This window comes from Anarrhichthys ocellatus, unplaced genomic scaffold (assembly GCF_004355925.1).
Source record: "Anarrhichthys ocellatus isolate YVR2014 unplaced genomic scaffold, GSC_Weel_1.0 scaffold51, whole genome shotgun sequence".
NCBI classification, from domain to species: domain Eukaryota; kingdom Metazoa; phylum Chordata; class Actinopteri; order Perciformes; family Anarhichadidae; genus Anarrhichthys; species Anarrhichthys ocellatus.
This window is the reverse complement of record NW_022280081.1, coordinates 1,461,890-1,480,584: the sequence shown is the minus strand read 5'-3', so window position 1 is coordinate 1,480,584 and position 18,695 is coordinate 1,461,890. Positions and strand designations below refer to the sequence as shown.

General features: G+C 41.7%; 1 protein-coding gene across 3 annotated transcripts in view; it reads left to right on the top strand.

The window, feature by feature from the left end:
• Positions 1-1,454: 1,454 nt before the first annotated feature.
• fgf14 (fibroblast growth factor 14) overlaps positions 1,455-18,695 on the top strand; it is a 113,284-nt gene continuing 96,043 nt past the window's right edge. For all 3 annotated transcript variants that reach the window (XR_004213555.1, XR_004213556.1, XM_031870106.1), the window contains exon 1: positions 1,455-2,359. Coding sequence is in view for 1 of the 3 variants with exons in the window: in XM_031870106.1 (XP_031725966.1) it covers positions 2,152-2,359 (208 nt within the window). In the remaining 2 variants the exon portion in view is untranslated. The remainder of the gene's footprint in view (positions 2,360-18,695) is intronic.

Sequence of the window (18,695 nt, the reverse complement as noted above, 5' to 3'; positions counted from 1 at the left end):
GCCATACATGTCAAAGGGATGCATGTTACATACGTGCTGGTTTTGGAGGTCATTTGGGAAATGGAAGGATCAATGGGGTGATCTCATGCAACACTATTTCCTTATTAGCACGGATCAACGAGTTTCTCCTGAGCTCATATTTACAAAAGAATCACCACACAAGCAGGAAGTCAGTACCAGTCCCTGACTAATAAATTAGAAATAACAGGAAAAGAAGAGGGAAAAAAACTACAGTTTCTAAATAGATCATTTATTCTGGCTGGGGCCATAATGCCGGTCATTTAGTGTTCTTTGTACTGCAGCCTGACGGAGATGGCTTACTTGCAAACAGTATCTAACACCTGTGATTGGGGTCAACACTATATTGAGCAACTAATTGGTCCACTTCCAAACACTGGCAGACACAGTGACTTCTGCCAAATGTGCCGGGAGAGGGGGGAGGGGGGGTCACGTTGACAGATTATTAAATCCCAGATGTGAAATATGAAAAACACGAACAAGAGGAGTATCGGATAGCAAAAACACCAGCGGGGGCAAAGTTTCCACCGAGGACAAACACTTTCTCTCCACAGAGAGGGAAGAAATAATCAGGGGAGAACAACGTCTTCTTCTCCCTTAGTCTGTGATGGAAAACCTTTAAATCCTCAGAGAAAAGCAGTGATGCAGTGGAAACAGTCGTCATGAGCAATACTAGCTGGCCCCCTGGTCCTCGGGGATGAGTGAGGGGAAACAAAACAGAGCGAGTAAAAAGTAAACATAGGTGTTACATCTGAATGTTTTCATCAAGCAAATGATGAACTATCTTGCTCTGAAATGTTGTATCCTGTCATTACTTTCTATTCTGTAGATGACCAAATCGTTTTTTTGAGATGTGTAAAGTTGCTCTTCTGTATTCACTTTTATTGTAAATACATCTTTTCCAGCAGCTAGAATTGGATTAAATTCATTTTGTAATAGCGATCTGTTGCAGCGGGCCTATAAACTATTCTGCAGCCCTGCTTCAGTTATGCTTAAGATGACTTGACACCAGCACAGGGAGGCTTCCCCACCAACCTCATCACTTAACACCTGTGACTGTGGAGCTTTGGTGCATCATGTCTCCATTACCACCCGTCTGTATGCACAAAAGCTGCAACTACTTAAGGAACTGAGGGGAAAAGAAATCGCACGTGAGCTATTAAGACGAGGGCTTCAAATATAGACCCATAAACGGGCAGTGCACACGTCAACCTCGTGGATGTAAAAAAAAAGAAAGAGAAAAAATCCACTCCTCGTCATTTCCAAGAATTCAAGCCGAAACGAAATTGGGGACAATAGTCACAGTCAGATCATAAAAAAATGTTCCTAGAGCATCACTGAAATGACGGCGCAGAAACCACGTGTTTACGTAATGGCAAGCCAATCTTTCAATTTAACCCCTCCTCCCCGTCTATTTCTACCAGAGGTCCCGACGCTGGAGGAAATTCATGCAAATGTTGGTGTAGGCGCACCGTACTTTGTTTTGGAGATGCCAGTGGCGTGGTGCTGAAAGGCTCGAGGAGGGGAAAAGACCACACCGTACATGGAAGAAACGCTCACTCCAGGAATCACGGACACACACATATACGCGCGCGCCAAGAGCCCCAAAAGCTTGGCTTTAAAACTGAAACAGTTGCGGTGTGGGACTACTAAGAAATGAACTGAGGTTGGCGTTATCTGACCTCGCCAAAGCAGCCTGTGTTTTCTTTTTTTTTTTAAACAGGAGAAACGTTGAGACTGGACTCGGATCCGGCAATGTGGCGTTTTGTTGGGGCTATCATTGCAGCAGTCTGTCCATAGGATGCATCCTCCCTTGGCTTTTGATGCTGTGCAGATCCACCCTCCTCTCCTCAGAGTGATGAACTAATAGGGAATGGTTATCTCCGCGGAAACCCACCGTGTTCCACTGTTTTCACGTTAGTTGTGTGTTTGTTTACCGGCGGCCCGTCTCCTCCCCGGTGCGACACATGCAATTTACAGAGTGTGTTTTCTACCATCGACTAGTTGAGGAGGCATCCTTTATACGGCAGGAGGAGAGGAAAACACGCCGTTTGTTGCGAAGTCGGACAGACACTGAATATTTTGACACGTGAATGCAAACGCGATAGGACTTGGATATACCTATTTTTTTCTATGGTGCAATTGGTCGCCTTGTCCTGGAAAACTGATCCAATTGTGTTATTATGCAACCGCAAGGATCTCATCTATATCTGGGTGTTTAAGCCACTGGATTGCTCTTCGCCCAAATCAATGTGGTTTCTTTGGAACATTTTCAGCAAAGGAACGCATATGCTGCAGTGTCTTTGTGGCAAGAGTCTTAAGAAAAACAAGAATCCAAGTGGTAAGCTCAATCCCCATTATGCCTCCGTTTCGCTGTGAACCGGCTTTGTTGCGTGCGTGAGAGCCAGTGTGTGTGTGTGTGTGTGTGTGTGCATCTGCGTTATTCGTTTGTTTGTTTGTTGTAACGCTGATAGATCTGCAATCATATTTATGCAGCGATATATGGTATCATGCAGAGGCGCTGGGAGGGGGAACAACTTATTCTGTGCAGCTACTATCGGCGAGCCCATGGGTTTTGGGGACGCGCAGCGCACAGACACACAAACCCCCCGTCCCCCGTCCCCCCCCCCCGTCCCCCGTCCCCCCTGCATCACCACGGCACTATGATCTCCTAACTTTTTAAATAGCGCTCACACGCGCGCGCACAGACGCGTGTGCGCGCACACACACACATACGAGCACGGACTAGATTTTTATTTCTGTGGATGAAATACATGCAAATGTTATTCTGTCCAACGTGATCCACCCCCCCTCTCACCCCCCCAAAACAGATTATTCCATCCTCGGGTTTACCGCAGCAGCGTTGCCCCCCCTCTGCAACACCACTTCTCCATAAAAACGGGCTATAGGCTGCTCGCTACGTTTTCACCGAGCCAGACGGAGGAGACAGACTACACTTTCATGTCCATCCCTCTGTTGTTTGCAGGCCAATATTCCTCACGCGGGTCTGGCGAAATGTGATTTTTAATGCGAGAACTCGAGTTGATTGTTTGTGTTGAGGGAAGCCAGAGCAGCGGAGGTGCGAACAGGGCACGTAGAAAGGAACCGGGCTCCACTGCACTAATGCAAATCCTGCACTCTAGCAGGCAGCATCGTTTCGATTCAGATGCTGGAATTTTTTTGTGTGTGTGTGTGTGTGTGCGTGTGTAAGCCCCGTATTCAGTATCACAGCAACAATAATTACTTAAATGCTCTGGCTAATTAGATGTAGGCTAACACCCAAGAGCTTTAGCGAGCAAAGTAACGTTATGTTTATTTCAACAGGCTGTTGTGTAGGCTAGAAATAAGAGGAGCCCCAGGTGGACAGCATGTAGTGCGGGCTACTTGTTACCTTATGTTGTGGGTTTTGAAGATGATGTGCTCAACAGCAGCAGCACAGTTCCTCCACACTGCATCTGCAGTATAGATCATCATCACTATTTTGCCTCGCTGGCACTGCAGGAGCAATGACAAAAAAAACATGGTTTACTATCAACTATAAACTCTATTCATTTAAAAAGACAATCAAATTCTGTCTCCCTTTGATGAGTGGCAACCCATATTTAGCCCCAGTCTGTGCCTTTAACATAGCAATAACCATTTCATCACAATTTAAGACATTGATGAGCTACATTAGAGTCACGGAGCTAACGTAAAGTAGCTGTTACTTTGGAACTTTGGAAAACCCCTCGCGGGTCCTTTGAAAACACTTCCCACGGATTTGTTGACATTTCTAGATTCTTCCAAGACTCCCCTAAACACCAGGGGCAAACCTATTCAGAGGGCCACACTTTAAATACTTTTAAAAACTGGTTTCTCAAGTTGCTAATTTAACTGTTAGCAAAACACACGTCGTACCAGGAAGTGTAAAATCCCCTTGCTGGCATCGGAAAAGTAAAACTATCTACTAGAAATACTGTATTATTAGGTTTATTTATATTCCTATAAGATATACACAAAAGTTAAACGTTGAATTACTTTTAATTTATGTATCTATATTGACATATAAATCGCTGTCACGCATTTTTTTCGTACCATTGTGCCATGGCATTTCCGGCTGCCATGTTTATTTAAGGGAGCAGCACAGCCCCATGCTCACGACTGGGAAAGAGTTGCAAATTGAATGTAGTTTTTCTTCCAAATGTTTGAAAATACTCCAAATGAGCTGGAAGTATCTACAAAACAGCAGTATGTGTTGTCACTTGTGAGTTTTTTTTTTCAAAGCTTGTATTTATCTTTGTAGATGTATGAAATGTGAAAACGCTGATCACATGAAAGGCACAATCTGGAGCTAAGCCACAGTAGGCTCTGGGGTGATCGCTGACTGATTGCTGCTCAGTGGAAAGCCGCACCAAGACACTAACTTCCCTAACTGTTGCTCAACACCGCATGGCCGATCAATCAAAGCCGATATTCACTGTCAGGTGTCTGGGATTTGATGCCTCGTGCCTTTCAAAGTGAGAGTGGCTCACTCGTGGAGGCTCACTATTATCATAAACTGATGGTGTGGGCACAATCGTCAGGGTTTGTGCTGAAGCAGCAGGTCGAGCCGGTGGTTCGCTGGGAAATAAAGTACGCCAAGATGCAGACTGTGTCAGTGGGGTGCAGTGCTGTTTCGTATGACTTAAAAACTGCGAACTCATTGAATGTACATCTGTGTGGCCCTCTGTCAGCAGAGGCAGGGTGTTTCCAGTATAGTGCACACTAGGCTGGCAAAGGCCTGGGTATGGTGCTCCAGCCCTTTGGCTGTATTTTTAGTAACACAACATATCTGAGAGAACACAGAGAGACTAAGCCAACTGGGCTGTATCAATAGGACTGCCAGTCATTAGAGCAAACTTAGCCATACTTACTGTACAACACCACTGCATCTGATGAAGTTAAAAGTATTGGCAATTCTCCAGCAGGTGGCACTTGTTTTTTTTTCCTGTTGTGGGTTAATAGTTACCTGTCAGGTGGGAAATGCGGGGGTGAGGTTAGATATTTAGATATTTAGTATCTATGTAGCCACACAGTATGTGTGTGTGGAGAGCCTGTGATTATGTCTTTCTAATCATTAAAAGGAGTTTTCAAAATAAGACTTCCAAACAGAGAGCTCAAGATATACATATTTGAACGTAAAGCTAATGATCATGTCAGACAGCATTGCATTTAAAGTGACGCATCATGGCATAAAGGTGCAAGACCCGAGATTGGGAGCATTTCGATTGCCTCTCAACAGCTCTCAACATGTCGACGGCGAGCCGACGGCTAATAGCTAGCAGTGCTAACTACGCCAAACTTTATTCTCTGTTCAGGTAGACATAATTCCACTATATCTATTATAGCTAATAGTATATGTATGTATAATATGTATTTAATGTCTAATAGCTGCTATATTAATACTCAGAATGTCCAATACAGCTCATTTAATGAGGTGATTAAAAAAAGTGCTTTTAGTTGGTGAGCCTCTCAATGTTTTATGGTATATAGAATGTCTCACTTCTTGATATTTCTGTAAAGAGCTGTCCTTCCATTGATCTTTCACTCTGTTATCATCTATAACGTCGATCTGAATCAGTTCAAATGTCCCTCATACTGCGATATTGTTTTGCCACTCAATCTACAGAAAAGCGTGGAGTAAATTAATATTCACTCTGTTGTTTCAAACTAGGTGGTAATGCATTCGTCTCCGCTGTTGCACAAATAAAGTAGATGTGTGTGAAATATTTCTTGAAGTAAATAAACCAAATGGTTTTATGAGGAGGCCAGATGCAGCGAAGGCAGTTTTCTGTGTAGTTTATGGTAATCCATGGTTTACATTACATTGTTTCAAGGGTCTCCTCCCTTTTGAGTCATCTGCACTCTGCAAGCTGTCACTTTTAGTTCACCTGTCCTTAGATAAGATAAACCACACAAGAGATGTTGCATTCTGATGCAAATGAACACGCTGGGTCAAAGTTGTAGCACAAACTGTAGAACTACCCACTTTCTTTGCACACGTCAGTTTGCCATCATGTAAAAACTGCAAGCCAGTTTGAGCTTTTTTAGTCCCACTATGCCCATAGTTAATATTCTTTCAGCCGTGTCACTGTTTTCCAACAAAACTCTATGGTGCGTTGTCCTCAGGGTTGGCGCTCTGGTCCGACTGGCATTGCTGTTCAACCCCTTAATGTTCACTCCCAGCATTGGTACATGTCTCTGAGTGAACATACTTCATTAAGTCAATTAAGTGATGAGCTAGCTGAGTGGAAGGGATGGAGATGCAGTGAGTTCCGCCCTGCAGCCTGTGTAGCATTGATGAGTGTGCAAATGACCACATAGTTGTCATCTTAAAACTTTGGAAGCGTCATTGAATAGAGACAGAGCGCTACGCGTCATACTGTGAAAACCACCGCCCGTAAGAGGGAAAAAAAACCACGGGCTGAAAAGCTAACAAAATGCCTGTAGCTAGCTAAAAACCATGATATTTCAGCATTGTTTTATCACCGTTATGTCCACCAGGGTCACAGTTGATAACTAAAATGATGATGGGGCAAGTTAGCAAGCTAATGTTAGCTATGTGTTAGCAAGCTAGTGTAGTTAGCTAAGACACTTGCAAACATGATACTGCATAGCTTGCCATTTATCCACATTCCACTATAACACTAGTTGTCACTAGTTGTCACTTCCAAAAGTATAGTGAGCCTAAAACTGACATTTGGTTAAAATGTTTGCTGCACACGTAGATATACAGAGTGTCAGGATACCACAGTTTTCCCAGTCTTCCTCACTTTTTTTATTTTAAAAGGCTCAGATTTTCAGTTCGGCAGCTTTAATAAAACACGTAATTCTGGGTTCTTTACCCTGTTGGTTGTGGATCCCACCACACAGCAGCTTTTATGTGTTTTTCTGTTGTTTGCTAGCGAAAAAAAGTGACAAGGAGGCACCGTCATGCAATACAAGGGCAATGGAGAAAGATGATTTGTTTTCCCCTCCGAAGTGGGCGGGACTTAAAATACGCTCCACCTTTATGGGTCCCATGCAGACGGCAACCTCCGGTTCTGCCGAGTGAGGCCAATGCAGAAGTGTCTCAAAACTTGCATTCTCTCTACTGACCAGCAAGAGGCGACTGCTCCAGTGGCAAAAATAAGTCAAATTGTATGGAAGTCTATGAGAAAATGACTCTACTTCTTTATTATGGTTCATTATGGTTCATTGATTACAGAATCAGCCAGGTTCGTGAAAGAGCAAAATTGCAGTGGGTGTGCGAAGTCAGAAGGTGGCTTCCTCTAGAGCAGCACAGCATTAGCTCACTGACAGCAGAGTGGCAGTACAGGTCACAGAACACCCAGACATCCACGTGAGGATGGCTCATAGCATATCAAGTAAAAGTCAACTTTATCGCATGTGACAGAGCCGGGAGGCCGAACCAAAGCTTCGGCACTGTGCAGCTGTAGCTCGTTTGCTCCATGGGTGTGCTGGAGCTTTAGCCACAGTTTTCCTACGCAGTTTGGAAAAGTCTGGAATTTTGAAATGAGAAATTGTGTAGGAACCCTGCAACTTCTAGGTCAACCTCACACACATGAGGCGGTGATCCAAGATTATTAATTTGAAGTCTCTGTAATGGACATTCATACTGGCTATTGGAACTATAACCTCGTACTGGTGCTAAAACGGAGAACTCTGAACATTTTATTTGTGGCACATAAACCATTCGGAGATCGATCCATGGATGCAAATTCATTGTGCCTCATAAAATCATAACAACAATGCATACGTGGAGCCATAAATAAACAAAAGGCACTTGTTCGGACAATGGCATTTTTAAGGACTTTACACGGTCTGCATGCATTTGTCTATAAAACTTGACAGGTTCATGACTAGGCTGGTGATACATTTTTCAAAGACAATGACTGTGTCAGCATATTGAATGACCTCTTCATAAGATGCATGTTCATATGTCTAAATGTCGTTTGCTGTCATATCATATTTATACATTGTTCTTTTTGCTGTGCACTGTTCTTTGCTGAGCAGAGACTTACACAGTGTAATATGAAATTACATATGCATTTTAATAACTCCGCTTTTGCTGCTGGTGTCTTTTCTCCAGTCTCACCACAGAACAAGAGCGCGTATTTCAACTTCAGCTTTTTCAAAAATCATACACGCTCGAGAATTTATAGGCATTTCTCTACAGTTAAAAGATGTTTGATTCGTTTGTGTTACAAACCCACGCTAGTTTAACTTGTGGTAACAAAGAAACAGCGGTGTAATTAAATGGGATGGGTAGGATTCAAACAAGAACTCCCACAATTACAATAACAGCAGGGTCGGCTAAAAATACCATCCTCCAACCAGCCATGCTTGCAACTACGTTGCTAGGTTTCATACAGAAACATTGCAGTAAGTTTGTTTAATGGCTAAAGGAGCCTTTTTTTGATAGCACACATGGGCTTTGCAGGCCCTGTCATATCACAGCTAAGATAGAAAAAAAACTATTTTGAAAGTTAACAAGTTTAGCAAATTTTTGCACATTTATAAGGACCATTCTAAAAACAGCACTTGTGACATGGATGAACCTTTTGTTTCTAAAAATAGCTGAGCATGCACATATCCCCCCACAATGTTATTGAATACAGGAAAAGAGGATTAAGTCATTAATATGAAGCGACATTATTTTGAAATGTTTCTTCTCATGGCAGTGTAAAGACTCAGGAATACTTGCTTTTGCAATCATTTGGGAGAGATATGAGGTTATCTGCTCTTGGTATGTCACAGGTCAACAAGAAAAGATGAGTTGTGTTTCCACTGACATATTTTTATGCGCATTTTGAAGTATTGCAAATTACGGTTTCTTCACCCGCTTGAGGTGGTTTCTCAAAAAACAGTTGATGGGCTAAATGGGATATGGAACGCCTTTCCCAAATAAATTCTGACGCAGCAAACATGACTGATCAGCTGTTTCTGCTGTCGGCGTCCCGGATACTCCCATGACGTGTGAATGCTTTTCTTTGTATCCGGACAGCATGAAACATGGCCAATACTAGCTGATATGGAAGAACAATTAAAACGTGCCTAATTGATACAAATCCCTCCCCATTTCCATTTGCAGATGGGTCAGATATATATGGTTGGATGGCCTAGCCGACTTGTTTTGCTCGCAACCTTTATTTCTTTTACTCTGTTAACTGGCGGATTTCAGCCATGCGTCTCCAACCTCTGGGGAGACTATGCTGTGGCCGAGTATATTGGTCCGCACCAGTTGGTGGAAATGCAACTCATTTTTATTCCTTTCTTTGAGTCATTTTAAAAGTTCACGTTAAATTTGCCCGACAATTGAAAGGACATACGTCTATTTTATCGGTGTCATCTTTCTTTTTTTTATGTGTGATATTGGCAGCACCATCATCTGTTTCTACACTGAATTAATTTGGGCAGTCTCTGACCTGCTCTTGAGAAATATGACCTACAGTTGGTGATGAGATTCAAGTTCCTGGCAGCTATTCTAACTCCCTCTGAGAGACAATCAAGTTTACATACAAATCAGTGCACACGAGAGGGCCAATACATACACAGATCTGTATAGTGTTTGTATATATAGATATAGAGGGAGAGAGAGAGAGGGAAAAGGGAGGGTAAGAGGAGAAACTGGACTGTAGAAAGGTAGTATTAATGTCTGTAGAATTAACACAAGGCATCTGCCAGAATGCTCTGGATTCTTCCTAGATGCTCCCGTTTGCAGAGGCGAGAGGAATGATGGGACACGTGGTCCTGGCTGGGTGCCTCCAAGGGTGACTGCCCACTGGATCCGCAGGTGGATGGTGTCTGTGGCCTTGCGCAGAGCTGCTCTCTATCCCCTTCAAGGTTAGGCCTGATGGGAGCTCACTTTGAGGGGAGACACCGTGAAATGGATCAGTTCTCAGGTTCTGGGATGGATACCATCTTTTGTTTGTCTGATCCTCTGATGTTTAAGATTTTTAATTTGAGATACATTAATGTAGGTGTGCATGCAGAAATGAAAATGCACTGAAGCAGTGTGTCCTGACTTGTCTTTAATGACACATCGCATCATTTTGAAAACAGGACATCATTGAGTCACGTCTTAAAAGCAGTTTGGATTTAAAGCTGGTGTAATTGCATTTTTATATCAATAATGATGAAATTACTTTATGAATGTGAAAGTGTTGCTCGTAGTGACGAACCTACATATAATTATCAGACGATTCTACAGGTCCTCTCAGCTTCTACGTGTTTCGCCTAACTGTTTTGTTTACGGCCCACAACTTTACTGTTTTGGTAAAGTTTTCCAGTCGCAGCAGGCATCTGTTTTCGACAAAAAAGTATGAAAAATACACTGTGCGCTACCTGCCCACCAGCACCAACATTCCTCTTAGGAGTTGGTCCAAACCAGAGTTAAATGAAGAGTAAATATTAGATATTAATTTGTCATGTTGGCAATATAGACTGTAAGAACTAGATGTAATCACCGTGACGTCACGCATTGGTTTTCTGAACTGCTGTTTTGAAGCCTTGAGTTCGGTTTTTCGGCTGTCGCCATCTTGGCTATTTGCAATCAGAAGTGCCACAAAAGGTTGGAGTTAAGTACAAACGAACGCTGAAAAAGACATTTTAAGGCAAAAAAACCCCATTACAATTAACTTTCATGAAGTGAAAACACACTAGTGAAAACACACTATGAAAGGGTTAAAGTTGTAAGACGAAAACACAGATAACTCATTGGTAGCAACCTGTCAATAACAAGGTAGCCCCCTTTATGGTCTATTTGACTCTAAATGGACCATAATGTACTAAATGAACATCATGCTGTATTGAAGAAGACTTGAAACTAGAGATTGAGACCATAAACTCATGTTTACAATTTTTACTGAGGTAACAAATCAAGTGAGAATTAGAGTCCTTTTCTCATAGACCTCTATACAATCAGACTTCTTTTTTGCAACCAGAAGAGTCGCCATAAAAAGTTAGTGATTATGAAGAAAATCGAGTGGAACAACACAACTTTTGTTGTGTACAGTATCTCCAAAAAATTGTGCAGGTTCAAGTATTCAGATCATAAAACTGCCCACGCAGACTAGACAGGAGTCAGTTTCAGCAGAGCGAAGACTGGACATTGTCATTTGAGAGCTTGTTTTTGAGCTGATCTTTAAGACTAATTTGATCCATCTTCAGTCAGCCCACGGGGTCCAGACTGGCTTGCATATCGCATATGATAACACGGAGAAATAGTCAGTCTTTCCAAATGGAGGTAAAGCACAGAGGATGGATTTGTGTTTTTAGCTAATGGTGCAAAGAGGCTACCTTTATTGTTACTTGCACTTACCAGACTGAAGACATTAGAGATAATATTGTTTTGAATAAACTGTGATTGCCCCGGTAACAGTATTAGAAGATTACACCTCTCTGTTTTTCTTTGTTAGACCACCTAATGCATCTTTCCTCTCCCAGAAAAATGTGTGAAAACATTGGAAGGTAAAAATATGACATTTCAGCTTCGCTCAAAAAGTAGCAACACTCTCAATTTTATGCAAGTAGGTAAGGCACATTGAATACTTCTTTTTTTGTGTTAACAAATGTCCTCAGAATAAAGCGCATGTGGAATTAGAATGTGGAGAGATGGTTAGTTGATTTTGTGACTTTGTGCTACCTGTGGTGTAAAAGGTTTGCTGTGCATCATGTGGATGAATGAGAATTACAGTGTGATTATTTATGAAGGGTGCTGATTTAGCAAAATTAGACACTTTTGTGTTTTACATGTATTATTGTATTAGATCATCTACACGCAATATACAGAACATATTTTAAGCAGTCACACTGAGTAAACTTTGGTAATAAAAGCTCAAAATCATCAGCTGACAGCTTAATTTCTGTGGCGGTTTTGGGTCATGTTTGACACAGTGGGGATGAAATTGGCCATTTGTGAATGGTATTACTGAAACAGCCTTGATAGTGTAAGTCATTTTAGAGTCAGGAAAATTGCTAGTTAGGCCAAGAGTGATATGTTGACCAGTATTTAGATTTTTTCACCAGAAAATATAATGGAATGACTTTAAACACAATTTCAGTTCAGTGTTATCTGAGTGAGGCATTCGGGCCCCTTGCGGTACCAGTGAGACCATGAACTACAATCCAGGAAGCTCGGTTTGGGTAACCGATCCATAAATTTGAAGGATTAAATAAAATGCCAAAACACTGCACAGCTGTTTATGATATTCTCACGCAGGATTTCAAGACTCTGGGAAGTTATCATTATCTTTTGTCTCGATCATCATGAGGTAAACGGTAGAAATGTGGCATGAACATTAGTAATCTACCGGTAATGTTCTTTTGCACTCATTTGTTTGGCTACTGCCCGTTTGCGCTGGATGACGTCGTTTTGCGTTGCGGCAAAAAGTTGAGCTAAGTTCAACTCTTTTCCGCCGAAGGTATTCAAATAATAGAGGATGCTGTGTTTTTTCTTTCACGTAGCAGCCTAGCTACGTAGCTAGGTCTGGGCTAACACTGACGTTTAGGGACGTCATTCGGGAAAATCAGGCTTCTTATCGCTAGATAGATTTCTAAATGTTGCTGGCTGAAATGACAACTCGCAGCTGGCAGATTTTATTTGCCGTGGCTAGCTTGATAATTAAGCTGTAGCTCAGTCAGAACGCTGTCTCTTGGTAACTAGTTTTAAAGCAAGAATTTTTTTAAAGGGGGTCTTTCCTAAATGAACAAATCAACATCTTCAATGGTTGATGACCCATGTAGTGGACAAGGAAATCAAGAAACATTCTTGCATTGTAGTATAGAGCTAGTTAGTCCTAGTCGCTCCCTGTCCACTACTGGCTTCCACACAGTGGGGGAATTAGTACAAAGTGGATGTGCAAGTTGTGAAAACCGTATTTCAAAATTGAATTTTTTAAATTTAATTACCACTTAACATGCATTTTAAGGATTCTTTCATTTCACCGGCCTCAGTAGTTTATCTGTGTCTCTATCGAGGGCATGCATCATTTTTGAAAGCTCGGTTATTTTCAAGGAACACTGGGGAAATTGAGGTGCATCTCAAAATAGTCATCAAAGCCGGAGAGTATATCCCGTGCTTTCCCCCACTTTGTTTTCTGCCCCGTTAATTTTTTGGACGCTCCATAAATCATCTTGTAATTTGGTTCATCCGCTGCCCTCAATAACCCAAGCTGTGTGACAGATCCCCCAATTCTGCGAGCGAAGGCATGGCTGTTGTGTGAGGACTGAGGAGCAGGGGTGTAACTCAAACTCTTAGGCAGGTTCTCCCTAACACTACAAACACATCTTAATGCTCAATACTTCCAGGACCCCAGAGGAGCCGCTGAGCTCCTGATGCACTGCGCCGCCCTCCACAATAAAGTGACAAAGTGATGAGAGCGAGAGATGAAGAGCGGGAGAGAATAATGCAGTTAGACTGTGAGATTATTGATTCATGGGGCCAGAAGTTTGAGCAGTTGCACACAGTTGTACAGACGAGCTGAGACGGATGTGCCCTTTTTTCATCATCGTTACCAAAATATGCACGGGGAGGTGTAAGAAATGCCTCTGTGTGCCGTTGAAGTCTAACACTGTGAAAGTGGATGAGCACATTTTAGTGGGTGTGTGGAGGACTTTGTCTCCGGAGAGAGCTTGAGTGTCAGAGTGTAGGGAAACCTTTGCTGTGACAGTTCACTGTATAATGTAGTCAACATTGTTAACTACAGGTAGCATGTTTAAAATCTAGATAATCAGTACTGATTTGAAGCCTCTGCAAATATGTGTCATGTGTTGACACCACAATATGGAGAGAATTGTTGACTCTCTTGTATTTGATCCCTGTTGTGCAGGCAGTCCTGGCTAATGTGACCCTGTGATCTCGTCAATACCAGGTGTCAACTGTTGAATTCCTGTATGTGTCTGTTACTTGCAGGCGGCAACATCTGTTCTGAAAAGTGAAGCAAATGCCTTAAACTTGCATTCTCTCTACTGATGGCGACTCCTCTGGTTGCAAAATTAATTCTGGTTGTATAGAAGTCTGTGAGAAAATGACTCTACTTCTCTCTTGATTTATTCCCTCAGTAAACATTGTAAACATGAGTTTATGGTCTCAGTCTCCAGTTTCAAGTCTTCTTCAATACAGCATGATGTTCATTTAGTAAAAGATGGTCCATTTAGAGTCAAATAGACCATAAAGCAGGGTATGCTTTAGTTTAGGGCATGTCCACTTTGTGATTGACAGGTCACTACCTGAACCTGAGTCTCCGCCACGGCATCACTCTTCCGTCATCAAAATATGGTCACATCCTTTCACTCGTCCAAAATCCAAGATGGCGATGGACAAAATGCCAAACTCATGGCTTCAAAACTGCCGTCCACAAACCAATGGGTGACTTCCCAGTGACTACGTCCACTTGTAGTCTGTGATCCATACTGTATCCCAGAAGTTATCAATTCTCTGGTCCAATATTGTGGCATTAGCAGATGAGTGTCCCAGTAGCCATAGAGAGCCAGTGTTCCAAAAGTAAGAAAGCCTCATTGACGTTTGTAACACTGCGAATAATTAACAATGCTGTGTGGTTAGCTCCATATATCGAGATAAGAATGGTAATTAAAAAAAAAAATACATATATATATATAATGTATCGTTCATTTAGTGTTTCAGTTTTTAGTGACCTTTAATGTTAAGTTTAACTTTGTTAAATTGAAGAAAGTTTTTAAATTCTAATTGTAAACGCCTTAATTCAGGATGATTTGTATTTTTTGGAGATTATGAAATTGATTATGGAAAATAAACCTCCTGGAACACGCTTCATTTTGTTATTGGAAGACAAATGAAAGAAAAACTGAGCACCATTGAGTTACATAAGCTAGTAGAACGGAGTCTAGTCAGAACATGACGTCATCGCTTTCTCTACAGGCTTTCCTGGTAAAGACATGGCAGGTTGTCCATCAACAAAAGCAATGAATGGTTAACACTGTGCACTGCTGCGGTCTTGTATTCAAGACAAAACATTTGTGTGTCTGTTAGTAAAAGTGTATTTTTTTGAATGGTAAGGATGTACCATTATTGTAAAATGTGCATTTGTTTTTGTTTTCCAGTAACAAAAAAAGAGGGAATAAATGATGCCCTTTTATGTTGTGGTATCCCATTTCCCATTATTTGGAGCATTAATTACAAAAAAAACATGACAAGCTTTGCTCAGTGTTTGAGATCAGTGACTCATCTGCAAGAGTGTAGTCTTTGGGAACTGGTCTTTAATCAGTATCAGTTTCTGACTCCCCCGCAATCGTTGCTACTATAAGTATGCAAACATTATACTTATTCCTATTTCTGTATTCCTGAGAATAGTGATGTAGTCTTCATTATACCTTATTCGGAGTGACAATGTAACAAAACATCCAAGGAAAAGTGGCATCGGCATTGATACCAGCGAAAGAGGAAGCGTTGTTCTTCCTCTTTCGATTGAAAGCTGACTTGATTGTAGGGGAGACGTTTTTTGAAAAGGTGCCATTTAGCTCCGACTGAAAGAAACCCTGGAGGTGTGCTACGTTGGCATGGCGATGACAAAATACCCAGCTTCCAGACTGCGTGGAAGAGACTGGTATCATCCTTTTTACATGTAAGGCAACATCAGTCTCAACTTAACACTGTAAAACCAAACGTAACAAGTAAATACATAGATACAAAATGGTATTGTTAAAATAATAAATCATACACCAGCAAATTGGTAAAAAAAAGTCTCAAAATGAACACAAATCAATTCAAGTTTAAATATACATATTGATATCTCAAGATATGATGTAGAATTGAATTGAATAGATCGGCTTCATTGTCTCTGATCCAGCTCACTGAGACGGGATTGGTACAAACCCTTCCGTAACCCCACCATCCCTCAGTCTACCTGCCTCAGTACTCAACTCTCACACATTGGTGGTCTTAGCTTCTATTCTATTACTCACGCTACAGTCCACAGACCTCTCCTTTTCCATTATTATCTCAGATCTGGATCCAGCCCAAAGTAATGTTGTGGTTTTATAACTTACAAGAGGTATGTATTACTGCAACACGGTCACATTGATTTATAGCTTGTGTAGAAAGTTAACCAATTTAACACCGTACGAGTGCATCTAAAGCTGTTTCAGTTTATTTTCCTATGAACTGTAGCTCACATAAGCCATTGGCACAGGTACAGTACAGTCACACTGTAGTTGTAACAGAACTAATGCAGAGACGACCACATCCGTGTAAATATCCTAAATACCAAATATACCCCAAAACCCTCTTTTTGTGATGTTAAGACGATCTAGCGAATGTTCCTTTGCTGGAGCCCTTCATCACAGTGTCACCCAAGATGACGATGGTACAGTAAAAAGGTAACTGTAATGTAAACACATGAAGAGTTTAGCATTGTGTACATGTGGTTATAACCACAAATGTAGTAAATGTAAATTCAGTTTATTGAGATATTTATTTTTCAGACTAGATGATGTAGATTACATTTTCATGCTGAATAAATATGACAAATTAAGCTTTAATGAATGTTAATAATATGGAAATAAAAATTTCTTCAAGAAAAAGAGACGCACATTGTTAAGTGACCATTCCACGTTAATTTAGTTTTACCGCCATCGGTTTCATTTATTCAGTCCAGCCAGCAGACACACTTAAAAAAAAAAAAGTGAGATATTTTTTGGGGCTTTTTGCCTTTTTTTTGGATAGAGCAGTCAAAGAGAGAAAGGGAAGGGGGTGATAGAGAGAGAGGGAGGGAGAGAGAGAGAGAGAGAGAGAGAGAGAGAGAGAGAGAGAGGGACGACATGCAGCATAGCCCACGGGTCAGATAAACAAACCCAGGCTGCTGAGGTAAGGACTCAGTCTTAGTATTTAGGTGGTCCACTCTCCCAGGTGAGCTAAAGGCGCGCCCTGCTGACTCACTGTTTAGTACCATAGCGATCACTGGCATCATGTTATCCTACATAACAAAGATTCCAATGGTTCCATTCAGTGATACACAAATGGAAAACTTGGAAAACTGGTATACGATTGGTATTTAGTATCGCAGAGTTCAGGTATCGGAAGTTGTATCAGGAGAAAAACAAAGTTGGATCGGTGTAGCCTCAGGAAAAAGACTTACTAAATACTTTTTTGAAAGTGTAATTATTATTTACATATATTCTGCTATGGTTGGTTCTTAGTGAAACGGTTGCACAATAAATACTGCGTTTTCATTAACCCGTCATGATAAATACTTCTTAACAAATACTGTCATCAGTATGAATTGTAACAAGCGCATTATAAATGGAACTACTATTCCTAAACATATGCCTATAATCTACCATGGCTGCACACTGCAAATGTGTGTGCAGGCAAACATCATGTAGGTCATAATATTTATTTAATGAGTGACAATATGCGTTTTTGATCAGACAAACCTTATTAATATATAATATCTTGATGCTCTCTGACTTCCCTTTAAGGCATCGGGACAGAAAAGGTGAAAAGGTTTTCTCTAAATAAAGGAGGGGGAAGTCAAAGTTGCTGCCAAAATTGTAACACACTTAAATGTTGATCATAAGCTTTTGTACGTGTACACGAGGTGAGTGGACGAGATACTGGCACACAAAGTGATCTCTTGTAGCTGCTATAACCCGCTTCAATCAGAAGATAATACTGAAGCGAGTGACAACAAAAATTGTTTCAATCTGCCTCTGAATTATTCCTTTTGAGGATGGAGTCATAAACAGTGTGCAGCTCCTGAGGTACACAGGAGGGAGACAGTCGGCGGGCTTCGCGCTTGATGGGGCCTGATGGAAAATGCAGAGTCAAAGCAGTGGAAAATACACACAGATGCAGATGAGATGAAATAAATCCAATAGGAAACCAAACGCGCACTGTAGAAAAAATTAATGTGACAAACCACTGAAGTGGATTATAGAAAAAACGAAAAAATGTCAGAAATACAACAGGGGGTACGACAAGAAATCAACAAGCACTGGAGTCATCAGTTTCCAATACTGTAATTATGATACAGACAAAAAATGCATATGCTAATGCAGCCTGTTGACGGTTCACCCAGCGACGGTGCTTAAAGGGCTGACAGAGCGTGGCGAGGGAGTCCATCCACGTTATCGGTAACATTGTTTCCAGGTAGCAGCAGAACATGATGCAGTCACATCAGCTCGTCGCCGCACTCGATGTGCGAGAAGGTTGGGTTCCTGTTCCCCGTGGCTCTGACAACGGGGATGTGGCGTCTTTAACCTTTATCAAACACACCAGACTGAACATACTGGTGTGTGTGTGTGTGTGTGTGTGTGTGTGTGTGTGTGTGTGTGTGTGTTTTATTGAGCCACTGTACATGTTGCTACGAATCACAAAGCCAGAGGCGCGCTGCTGTAAAGAGATGGCTATGCTGCTACTGTTTCAGAGCCATGAGGACCGGTGGGAGGAGGAGGGGTGCAGGGGGGCACAGAGCGAGGTCAGCTGGGTCTGGGTCTTTCCTGTGCTGGAAGTACATTTTGATAATGTGATTATGATTGATTGCTGATGTAATTGCATGACTCACTGTTGGCCCATAGCTCATTTAATACTGTTGTCCATCATCTGACTGTGCTGACGGGATGAGCAGGAAGCTCTCTCTCTCTCTCTCTCTCTCTCTCTCTCTCTCTCTCTCTCTCTC